At 39.7% G+C, this 12,549-nt stretch overlaps 1 protein-coding gene across 2 annotated transcripts in view; it reads right to left on the reverse strand.

The window, feature by feature from the left end:
• Window positions 1-8,141: 8,141 nt before the first annotated feature.
• lactb2 (lactamase, beta 2) overlaps window positions 8,142-12,549 on the reverse strand; it is a 53,015-nt gene continuing 48,607 nt past the window's right edge. The window contains exon 3 of one of the 2 annotated variants that reach the window (XM_063065019.1): window positions 8,142-9,579. In XM_063065019.1, coding sequence (XP_062921089.1) covers window positions 9,539-9,579 — 41 coding nt within the window. In that variant the 3' untranslated portion in view covers window positions 8,142-9,538. The remainder of the gene's footprint in view (window positions 9,580-12,549) is intronic. The other variant, XM_063065015.1, reaches the window with a different exon arrangement.

Here is a 12,549-nt window from a genome sequence, read left to right on the forward strand (position 1 = left end):
GCAGAGGTAAACTAGCCAATAAAATTAAAGACGATACCAAAAGTTTCATCAATTACATAAAGTGTAAAAGAGAGGCGAGAGTAGGTATTGGGCCACTGGCAAATGATGCTGGAGAGCTAGTAATGGGGAACAAGGAAACGGCGGAAGAACTGAATCAATATTTTGCATTAGTCTTCACTGCAGAAGACACTAGCAGTATGCCGGAAGTTTGAGTGTGTCAAGAGGCAGAAGTGTGTGAAGTTGCTATTACTAGGGTGAAAGTTCTTGGGAAACTAAAAGGTCTGAAAGTAGATAAGTTACCTGGACCAGATGGTCTACAACCCAGGTTTTTGAAAGAGGTGGCCGATGAGATGGTGGAGGCATTAGTAATAATCTTTCAAGAATCACTAGATTCTGGCATGGCTCTGGAAGGCTGGCAAATTGCAAATGTCACTCTACTCTTCAAGAAGGGAGAGAGGCAGAAGAATGGAAATTATAGGCCAGTTATTCTGACCTCAGAAGTTGGGAAGATGTTGGAGTCAATTGTTAAGGATGAGGTCTCAGGGTACTTGGAGGCATATGATAAAATAGGCCATAGTCAGCATGGTTTCCTTTAGGGAAAATCTTGCTTGACAAATCTGTTGGAATTCTTTGAAGAAATAACAAGCAGGATAGGCAAAGGTGGTTGTTGTATACTTGGATTTTCAGAAGACTTTTCACAAGGTGCCATGTATGAGGGCGATTAACAATTTAAGAACCCATGCTGTTACAGGAATGATACCAGCATGGATAGAGCATCAGCTGATTGGCAGGAGTGGGAATAAGGGGAGCTTTACCTGGTGGGCTGCTGGTGACTAATGGTGTTCCACAGGGGTCTGTGTTGGACTGCTTCTTTTTACGTTATACGTCAATGACTTGGATGGCAGAATTGATGGCATTGTGATACAAAGATAGGTGGAGAAGTAGGTGGTTTTGTGGAAGTACAGAGGTTACAGAAGGACATAGACAGATTAGGAGAATAGGCAAAGAAGTGGCAAATGGAATACAGTGTCAGGAAGTATATGGTCATGCACCTTGTTAGAAGAAATAAAAAGTTAGACTATTTTCTAAATGGAGAGAAAATTCTAAAAACTTAAGTGTAAAAGGACTTAATAAATGAGACCCCACATGGAGTACTGTGCTCAGTTCTGGTCGGCTCACTACAGGAAGGACGTGGAAACCATAGAAAGGGTGCAGAGGAGATTTACAAGGATGTTGCCTGAATTGGGGAGCATGCCTTATGAGAATAGGTTGAGTGAACTTGGCCTTTTCTCCTTGGATCAATGGAGGATGAGAGGTGACCTGATAGAGGTGTACAAGATAATGAAAGGCATTGATCGTGTGGATAGTCAAGAGCTGAAATGGCTAGCACGAGAGGGCATAGTTTTGAGGTGCTTAGAAGTAGGTACAGAGGAGGTGTCAGGGTTAAGTTTTTTATGCAGAGAGTGGTGAATGTGTGGAATGGGCTGCCGGTGGCAGTGGTGGAGGCGGAAACAATAGGTTCTTTTCAGAGACTCCTGGATAGGTACATGGAGCTTAGAAAAATAGAGGACTATGGGTAAACCTAGGTAGTTCTAAGGTAAAGACATGTTTGGCACAGCTTTGTGGGCCGAAGGGCCTGTATTATGCTGCAGGTTTTCTATGTTTCTATGACTAGGGTGTTCTTGAGCAGAATTCCCTAAAAGTTAAATTGCAGGTTGAGAGTAAGGGAAGTGCAATGTTAGCATTCATTTTGAGAGGACTAGAATACAAAAGCAATGATGTAACGTTGAGGCGTTATAAAGTTAAGGTCTCACTTGGAGTATTGTGAGCAGTTTTGGACCCTTTATCTAAGAAAGGATGTGCTGACATTGGCGACGGTCCAAAGGAATTCATGAAAATGATACTGGGATTGAAAGGCTTGTCGTATGAAGAGCATTTGATGACTTTGGGCCTCTACTATCTGGAATTCAGAGAAATGAGGGGTGACCTCATTGAAACCCTTTTAGAATGGAGATGAGGAGGAACTTTAGCCAGGGAGTGGTGAATCTGTGGAATTTGATGGCACAGCCAGCTGTAGAGGCCAAGTCATTGGATATATTTGATAGATTCTTGATTAGTATGGGCATGAAAGGATATGGGGAAAAGGCAGGGGATAGGGGCTGAGAGGAAAATGGATCAGCCATGATGAAATGGTAGATGGGACAAATGGCCTAATTCTGCTCTTATATCTTATGGTCTTATGATCCACAGTTGTTTGCATTCAGAAGTTGCTGAAATCTTGTTGAAATGCTTGACAGAAGGAAGCTAAAAAATCTTTTATTGAAGCGCCAAGGTATGAAATGAAACTGAAGTAATTTGGTAAGTTGTTGCAGTAGAGCTCAAGGGCATGCAATACCATTCCCTCCCACTGGATGGCAGTCCTGTATTTGGAGACCATATTTAAGTTTCCACTTGTTGGTTCTGGTTCTGCTTAGAGGAAAGGTCCAGACCTATACAATAGAGGATGGACTTTAACCACCAAACCAACTCTTTAATGGAAGTTTACTAGATTAAGTATGTTAGATGATGTTATTTTTCCAGATGATGATCAAATGTATCATGTGACAAGGTCACTGCATCATATGACAAGGTACAGGCATTGCTAGCAGCAATGCTTTTGAACATTGTTCTGGGCAATTTTAATTACTCACCCATCGATGGGGCACAGAAAAATTAAATTAAACATTGGAGCCAAATTCTTATTATTCAATTTCATACACGGAAAAAAACAGTTGAATATAACACAGATCAGGAAGGTGGTTAGAGCATATTTTAGTATAGCAACCAGTTAACTCACATTGCTTGTTCCTATGCTGCAATTTCTGTTTAGTTTAACCATGCTTAATATGTGTGAACGTATTCCTCAAATAAGGAAATGTACGTCGCATCTGTTGTTTCTCTGGTTAGCAGGCGATTTCCCTCCACGCCTCCCTGACGTAGTGAGGAACTGCATACGAGGCAAGTTACAGCAGCGGTTTGCCATTGCCTTCTGCCAGGTGAGTTTCCAAAGAGATCACCAGCTCGTAACTCAGCATGGATGGAAAGCGTGCAGGGGAGCTGGCTGGATTCAAACACGGGACCTTTCGTCCCGAAGTCCGGCACTGATGCCACTACGCCACCAGCCGGGTCACTATGAGAAACTAGCTACATAAAAAAGAGGATTTTTTGATGGTAGAAGTAACAAAACAGATTTAGATACTGTAGATGAGTTAAATATAAAGGAATATTGACACAAAAGGGAAACATTGTACGAAATAAGACATCAAGTTAGAATAGGGGTGAATTTAGAAACATGAAAATGGAATCTAAAGAGAAACTGAATACTGTACAGTTTGATTGTCAACAATAGGATATGTTTAAATAAAGAGTTCAGAGATTGATTAAAACTGGTTTTAAAAAGGAGACACAACATTGTTGGCCGACGGGCCTGTCACGAAGGGAAATGGCGGGGGGGTGATAAGGCAGGAGATTGGGGCTGAGAGGAAATACGGATCAGCCATGGTGAAATGGCAGGGCAGACTGAACGGGCCAAGTGGCCAAATTCTGCTCCTATGTCTCAAGGTTTAAATTTCCTCCAATAAACTACCTAAAAATTTGATAATGTTAATGTGATCAGAACTAAGATTGATTGGATCATACACAGCAAACAGACGAGACAGATAAACACACAGTGTTAGTGTATAATGTGGAAATACTACTAGGAATGAATCTCAGAAAATAAAAAGTATTCTGCAAGTATAAGAGGATTATTCTATAATTGGGCCATCTTGAAAGGGAAGGAGAATGTGTGGAAATTGACTGGAATATTTGGTAAGCATTTTTCTTCAAAATTTAAGGATATTAAAGTCAAAGCCGAAATAAAAGCCAAAGAGAGGGCATATAATAGAACTAAGATTGGTGGGAAGTTAGAGGCTTGGGAAGCCTTTAAAAACCAACAGAAAGAAACTAAGGAAGTCACTATGAAGGTAAAGATGGAATACGAAAGTAAGCTAGCCTTTGCTGACTGGCTGCCAGTGACTTGTGGTGTTCCATAGAGATCTGTGTAGGGACCAACTCTTTTTATGTTATACGTCAATGATTTGGATGATGGAATTGAAGGCTTTGTTGCAAAGTTTGTAGACAATATGAAGATAGATGGAGGGGCAGGTAGTTTTGAGGAAGTAGAAAGGCTACAGAGTGAGTTAGGCAGATTAGAAGAATGGGCAAAGAAATGGCAGATGGAATACAATGTCAGGAAGTGTATGGTAATACACTTTGGTAGATGAAATGAAAGGGTTGACTGTTTTCTAAATGGAGAGAAAATACTGAGGCACAAAGGGACGGGAGTCCTTGTGCAGGATTCCCTAAAGGTTAATTTGCAGGTTGAGTCTGTGGTGAAGAAGGCAAATGTGATATTGGCATTCATTTCAAGAGGTCTAGAATATAAAATCAAGGATGTGATGTTGAAACTTTATAAAGCACTGGTGAGGCCACATTTGGAGTATTGTGAGTAGTTTTGGGCCGCTGATCTTAGAAAGGATGAGCTGAAATTGGAGAGGGTTGAAAGAAGGTTCACTAAAAAGATTCCAGGATTGAATGGCTTGTCATATGAAGAGCATCTAATGGTCTGAGCCTCTATTCACTATTCAGAAGAATGAGGGGTGACCTCATTGAAACCCATCAAATGGTGAAAGGCCTTGATAGAGTGCATGTGGAGAGGATGTTTCCTATGGTGGGAGAGTCTAAGACCAGATGACACAGTCTCAGAATAGAGGGTGTCCTTTTAGAACGGAGATGAGGAGGAATTTCTTTAGCTAGAGGATGGTGAATCTGTGGAATTATTTACCCAAGGCAGCTGTGGAGGCCAAGTCTTTATGTATATTTAAGGCAGAGGTTGATAGATTCACGACTGGTCAGAGCATGAAGGGATACGGGGAGAAGGCAGGGGATTGGGGCTCAGAGGAAAATTGGATCAGCCATGATGAAATGGCAGAGCAGACTTAATGGGCCAAATGATGTAATTCTGCTCCTATATCTTATGGTCTTAGACTGGGAGGAGATGAGCTTTGTGTTTGTTCCAAGATAAGCTATCATAATCAAAAACAAGTATTCATTGAAGGAAAGGAGGAAATGATGCCAGGTAATGACAGAACACATTCAAAGATCCAGAAGGTATAGTGGGGAGATAAATAAAAATTTATGGTTTTAGTGATATAATGAAGAATAACACTAATTCTAAATGGACAATCTTATTATGTTATTCAGAAGAGTCAAGAAAAGTTCTCAAGCCTTTGGCTCTTATTTTGAATAACATAAGATACTTTACATTCACTTCAAAAGTCATGTAAATCTCATAAAAAAGATTATGTCAAGCAGCACAGTTCTTTTAAAGCTGCATTGAAATATCCAGATAATGCACTCCAATTGCTGCAATTAATCTTGAAATGATAACTTTCAGACTCAGTTATGGAAGTGGTACGATCATCATAGTTAAATATAGGAAGCCTTTAGCCCGGAGATGCCTATTTGTTTAAAAGATAGGAAAACACATAGAGTCATAGAGAAGTACAGCACAGAAACATGGCACATGGATTCTCATTTTTTTTTTTCTGTCACGTGGACTGTGCTGGTGAGACTCAATTCTAACTGTTCTTGCTAAGGTGGTGCAGAGTCAACTTCTTGACCACTTACATTCTTTCACATGAAAGTACTCTTAACAATTCAATTTGGGTATAGAATACGATTTAGTTAAGCTTTTGCATTTAAAACTTGATTTATAGTTTCTTTCACAGTAGAGGGACCAGTCTTCACTAAGATGCCTGTTAGTTGCAGTTGAATAATTAAATAGCAAGCTAGCAACTGATAAAATTATCACCCAATATATCCATAATCCGATCTTATAATGGAATAAGAGTCCTTGATGAAGTAATTTATCCCGAGTTGCAAATCGGCAGATGATTGAGTGTACTACTTAAACTAAGTTGGTCAAGCTATTTACTCCTAATTTTATCATAATTTAGTATAGAGATAATTTATTATCAAAATACCAATTTTTGTTAATTTTTGCACTAGACTATAATTCATGAACCCCTTTAAAATGAAGAGAAAAATAATGCAATATTCACCAGCTTTGATTTTTCTGTAAGGTACAAACTTACCTATTTTATCACCCACTTTGCCAAATTTCCCCGTTCACCAGAATCCTAAATTTCATACGCTTTTAGTATTCATACTCTATGGAACTAAACTCAGTGTGTTATCAGAAGACTTTTTTTTGCTGTCTGAAAGTCAAGAGACCCCAACAGCACTTCCTGGTGGTGACTACCAGGTAGCCAAATCTGGCTGGCTATTTACAACTGTTCAACAGCTATTAATAAGCAGCTACTTTACCAATATTATCAAAGAAAAAAGGTTAAGGTTGTTAAATGCTAAATTCAAAACTTAATTTAATCTTACTTGACAATCAGGGAAGCTTTGACATCAAGGGAGAATTTGGCTATGGCAGGAAGGAACCCTGGTAAAATCAATGGGCATAAAGGGCTAAGCACTGTAATGCCTGGAGCCATGCCTTGCACAAAGGAAGTTGGCTGTGGTTGTGGTACATTTAGCTACGACGTTCCTGCGGGAATTCTTTAGAACAATGTTATATGGTTGCCGCTGCTTTTATTGTTTTTAAATCATTCTAGCTCTTGGCCTGGGTGTAAAATAACATTTGTAACATATCTGCCAGCACAACGTTACGTATTTACAGAGACCATGCACAGTAAACAGTTGATCAGTAATATCAGTCATTGAAGAAAGATAAAACAATGTGGCCTCCTCTACATCAGGAAGACCAAACAAAGGTTAAGCAATTGATTCACAGAGCACCAGCTCTATGTCCTTAAAGGCTATTCTGAGCTCCCAGTTACATACTTCAATCACCCCCCCCCCCCTTCCAGTCCCACACCAACCTGTCTGTCCTCAGCCTTCTTCGCTGCCAGGGTGAGGCTCGAATCAAATAAGAGTGACAATACCTGTCTGGGTAGTCTACAACCCAGCAGTATGAACACTGAATTATCCAGTTTCAGGAAATCGTTGCCTTCTGTTCTACCATGTAAGTCCTTTCTGATCTACCTCTGGTCTTCACCTTTCTGTCCATTTTCCCATTCCATAACAACCCCCCCACCCCACCATTTTCTTCTCCCTCCCCTTCTCAATTCCATTCACTCACTACCTACACATTTTAATCACTGGAATCCCATCAGATTTCACTTGCCCTTTATCTGTCCCTTAATGGTTCTCAATATCACCTTCCTTACGTACCAGTTTCCAGTACTAATAATAGCTTTTGTGCTCCTGCTGGAGATGACTTTGCCTTCACCCTCCCCTTGCACCATCTGCCAATTTTTTTGTCAGCCTTCACCTGCCTCTGTGTCCACCCTTCATCTGGCTGGGTTCATCCTTCACCTCCCCTTAGTTCACTGATCACCCACTGTCCCATCTCACTACTTCTCTCCTCTTTATACCGGTTGTCCTCCCTCTCCATTCTGCTGCAGAATCACGACCAGAAACATCATCACTTCCTTTCTCCCACGTATCTTTCATATACACTCAGTGCCACTTTATTAGGTACATTGCTCATTAATTCAAATATCTAATCAGCCTAACATGTGGCAGCAATTCAGTGCATAACAGCATGCAGAGATGGTCAAGATGTTCAATTGTTGTTCAGACAGAACATCAGAATATGATAGAAATGCGATCTAAGTGAATTTGACTGTGGAATGATTGTTGGTGCCAGACGGGGTGGTTTGAGTACCTCAGAAACTGCTGCTGTCCTGGGATTTTCACGCACAACAGTCTTTCCAGCTCACAGGGAATGGTGTGGAAAAACAAAAAAAAACATCCAGTGAACAGCAGTTCTGTAGTTAAAACACCTTGTTAATGAGAAAAGTCAGAGGAGAATGACCAGACTGACTCAAGCTGACAGGAAGGTGACAGTAACTCAAATAACCATGTGTTACAACAGTGGTGTGCAGAAGAGCATCTCTGAACACATAACACATTTAACCTTGAAGTGAATAGGCTACAGCAGCAGAAGATTATGAATATACACTAAATGGCCACTTTATTATGTACAGAAGGTAAAACATTCCCTGGTAAGTTTTGAATTATTGAATTTTTTAAGGTAGGAAATAAAAAAAATTGTTTGAATTGTATTTAGTACCTACTCTGCTTGGATGCTATTCAAATCAAAGCTTTTCACTGTACCTTGTTGTTGTGTTCTTTATATTCATATGTACCTTGGGTTACTAATAAAGATCCATCTTCTGGAAGAAATAAAAGTTTTATTTAACAACAACCACAATGTTTTTACAATACCATGTCTCTCGATCTTTCTATCATCCCTGCGCACGCTCAGAACTCTCTCCAATCACGTTCGTACATGTCGTATCACCATAGATGTGACAATAATAAACCTTGTGACACTGTACATGTGATCATAATAAATCAATTACCAATTGTAAACAATGATTAAATCCTGCAGATCTGCTGTGTTTGTAGATGTATAATTATAGATTCAATAGTAATTGATGGCGTTTGAGTTGTGTCTAGCCATACAGTCAAGACTGTAGAGAGAGTAGAGTAATGGGCTAAGCACGCATCCTTTAGGTGCATCTGTGTTGACTGTCAGTAAGGAGGAGATGTTATTTCCGATCTGCACTGACTGTGCTCTCCAAACGAGGAAATTAAGGATTATGTTGCAGAGAAAGGTACAGTGACTTGGTTTTTAAAGCTTGTTGATTAGTAGTGAAAAGATGATGGTACTGAACACTGAGCAGGGCTATGTAGGGCTATGCCAGTCCACAGTCATACTTCTGGTCTGATCTTGTCCCTGCATATGTATTCCTCGTACACTGCTCATAAAGAGATAGTTTTTTTTTCTGCAAAGCAACCAGGTTATCTTTTAAAGATATGTGCACCAAACCAGGGCACAACAGAAGAGAAAAGATGTTTTTGCCCAATGGTTCTTGACCTTTCAACAAATAGCAAAAACATTCTGTTTCCTTAAAAGAAATATAATCCAGATTTTATGTTACATATAGATTTATCATGGCAACAGATAGAACGTTTAATACATTATACATAATATGTTTATTGTATGCCACTGCTCAATGAATATTCTCTTGTAAATTAACAGAGATCAGTGATCTAGAAAAAATACATGCAAACTATTACGCGAATTATCATTTTGATTCATTATAATATCATGAGGGTACAATTTCCTGGGGTGCTTTCTTGATAAAATTTTACAGAAATTTTGATATATACTATCAGAATAGTGCTCATAATTTCTCCATTGTTCCAACAGATTGTCAGAAGAATCCCTGTGGATATTCCACTCCTGTATATTTATTTTCACATTTTAGGTAACAAACCCAGCAAACCAGTACTTCAGAAACCAAATCTTAAAAAAAATAGCAAATGTATCTGAAGAAGAGGCTTCCTTTTTGTCCATTTAAAAAGGACTTTTCCATTACAAGTTACTTTTCCACTTCTGGATTTCATTATCGTGGCCTGCAAGACATTATAGGAATTTTGATCAAAAAACAGTAGATTCTGACATTAAAACTGCAAAACTACAGTCACTAACTCAATAATATTCTGAAGGTTAGTATTCAGGCTACCACACTAAACATTTCTAAATTACCAACTGGAAATAGTATTTACCAGTTTTTCCTATTTCCTTTGATAAATCATCAGTTCTTGTGATTAAGTGTTGCAGGTGCAGTCACTTTCCATTGTCTAGATTACTATTTTTCATGAATGCTTTTAAGTAACAGGTCTATTCAATTGTGTTGGTAATTTGAGTTTTCACATGACATCTATTGCCTCACACTTCAAGCAGGTCAGAAGTAGACACACACAATTCTTTTCCTCTCTTCTTATGTCATAAAGTTAAATTGTGGGGTAGCACTATCATTCCTGCACAGATCATTCAATTTAGCACCTAGCAGTGAATAAATATGCAATCTTAGCCCATAAAATTCTGTTGATGTCTCAATTTGGGTGGCGAAGTGGAGATACATCTCTACCAAAGGAAGGCATTCCTTTGCAGGTCACCCTTGAGCAAGGTGTAGCACCTGCTTAGCCCCCCAATCATGGTCATGAGAAGCCGTGGGAGCAGGTGGTGGATGGTCATATGAGCAGCTGGTGTATATCATAGCTCCTGGTTATCAACGACTGACGCCAGGTAATCTCTGAAGAGTATTGATAATGGTTGGGGTCACCCGTCATGTAAAGACACTGACTGGAAGACGGCAATGGCAAACCACTTCTGTAGAAAAATCTGCCAAGAACAATCATGGTCACCATGATCACCTACGTTATATGACATGTCACATAATGATGATGGTGAATGTCTCAATTGCAAAAACGAAGTGAGTTCTTGGTGTTAACATAACAAAGTTGTAGTCAATAAAATTGAAATACAGTGGATTCGGGTTAATTGGGACACATCAGGACTAGTACATTTGGGCCCAATTAAATAGTTGCCCCAATTAGCCGAAGTTCCATGGAAATAGTTGAAAGGTATAAAAAAGGCAAGCTAATATTTAACTGAGTAACAACTAATGTATTTAAATGAAATAACAGAATAAATTAGAATACTACCAAAACTACTACAATGCGATAAAACTGTACGTATATTAGTTCCTAATCGTTATCGATGGAGGAATTAATCTGCCATGTTCTTTTATTTGACTGTAAATGAACAAAGTCAGTACAGTTGAAAGGTGAAATGTTTAAAGGTAACACGAGGGGAAACTTCTTCACTCAGAGGGTGGTGAGAGTGTGGAACAAGCTGCCAACAGAAGTGGTGGATGTAATGGTAATTTCAATGTTTAAGAGAAGTTTGAATAGCTACATGGATGGGAGGGGTACAAATGGCTATGGTCCAGATGCAGGATGATGGGACTAGGCAGTTTAAATGGATCAGCATGAACTAGACTGGCTGAAGGGCATTTCTCTGTGCTGTAGTTTTCTACGACTTTACAATGGACTGCCTTCATACTATTTTATAGAGAACTGCATCCTTCAAATCTTCATTTTGATTGTAACAAGATAATTGTCAATACTTTCAAATTCTTCGCAATTCCTAACTTGATGAAGTAGTAAAATAATTTCATTTTCACTCCTGACCGTTTTTTTTTGGCATCTCCGAGCCTGAATCCTTAAATATGTGGTTTGAATGGTCTTTATTTCTCATCATCTATCAGTAACTAAAATCACTGCTTTTTGAACACAAACATAAGCAACTAATGCTATTTGAAAACTGATCGCTGCAAGCATGATGTAGTGCCTAATGACCATTCAAGTGAACGCAACTGAATCTAATTAGGAACAGTTTGGAAAGCCTCCCGCCCCAATTAAGACCACAAGACCATAAAATATAGGAGCAGAATTATGCCTTTAGGTCCATCGAGTCTGCTTTGCATTTCATCATGGCTGATCTATTTTTCCCTCGCAACCCCAATCTCCTGCCTTCCCACTGTATCCATTCAAGCCTTGACCAATCAAGAATCTATCAACCTCTGCCTTAAATATACATAAAGACTTGGCCTCCACAGCTGCCAGTGGCAACAAATTCCACAGATTCAACATCCTCTGGCTGAAGGAATTCTTCATCTCCATTCTAACTGGATGCCCCTCTGTACCGAGGCTGTGTCCTCTTCACATCCACATAGGAAATGTGGTCTCCACATCTACTCTATCAAGGCCCTTCACCATTCAACTCTTCATTCTTCATATGACAAGCCGTTCGATCCTGGAATCATTTTTGTGAATTGAGTTCCTTTCCGGGATGTCCTTTCTAAGATAAGGGGCTCAAAATTGCTCACAATACTCCAAGTGAGGCCTCACCAGTGCTTTATAAAGTCTCAACATTACATCCTTGCTTTTATATTCTAGTCCTCAAATTAAGCAGGATAATGTCCAAAGTAAATGAAGGTAATCCTAACGAAGGGTCTCGGCCCGAAACGTCGACTGTACCTCTTCCTAGAGATGTTGCCTGGCCTGCTGCGTTCACCAGCAACTTTGATGTGTGTTGCTTGAATTTTCAGCATCTGCAGAATTCCTCGTGTTGGCCTATAGTTTCCTTTCATCTTCCTCTCTCCCTTGTTAAGAGTAGAGTGGCATTTGCAATATTCCAGCTTTCTGGAACCATTCCAGGATCTAGTGATTCTTGAAAGATCACTACCAATGCCCGTACAATCTCTTCAGCCTCCTCTTTCAGAACTCTGGGTGGTCACCATCTGGTCCTGGTGACTTATCTACCTTCAGACCTTTCAGTTTCCTAAGAACCTTCTCTCTAGTTATGGTAACCACACACTTCATTACTCCTGACACCTGGAACTTCCACAATACTTCTGGTGTCTTCCACAGAGAAGACTGATGCAAACTACTTATTCAGCTCGTCCGCCATTTCATTCTCCCGATTACTACCTCTCCAGCGTCGTTTACCAGTGGTCCAATATCCACTCTCACCTC

The sequence above is a fragment of the Mobula hypostoma genome, chromosome 1 (assembly GCF_963921235.1).
Source record: "Mobula hypostoma chromosome 1, sMobHyp1.1, whole genome shotgun sequence".
NCBI classification, from domain to species: Eukaryota; Metazoa; Chordata; class Chondrichthyes; order Myliobatiformes; family Myliobatidae; genus Mobula; species Mobula hypostoma.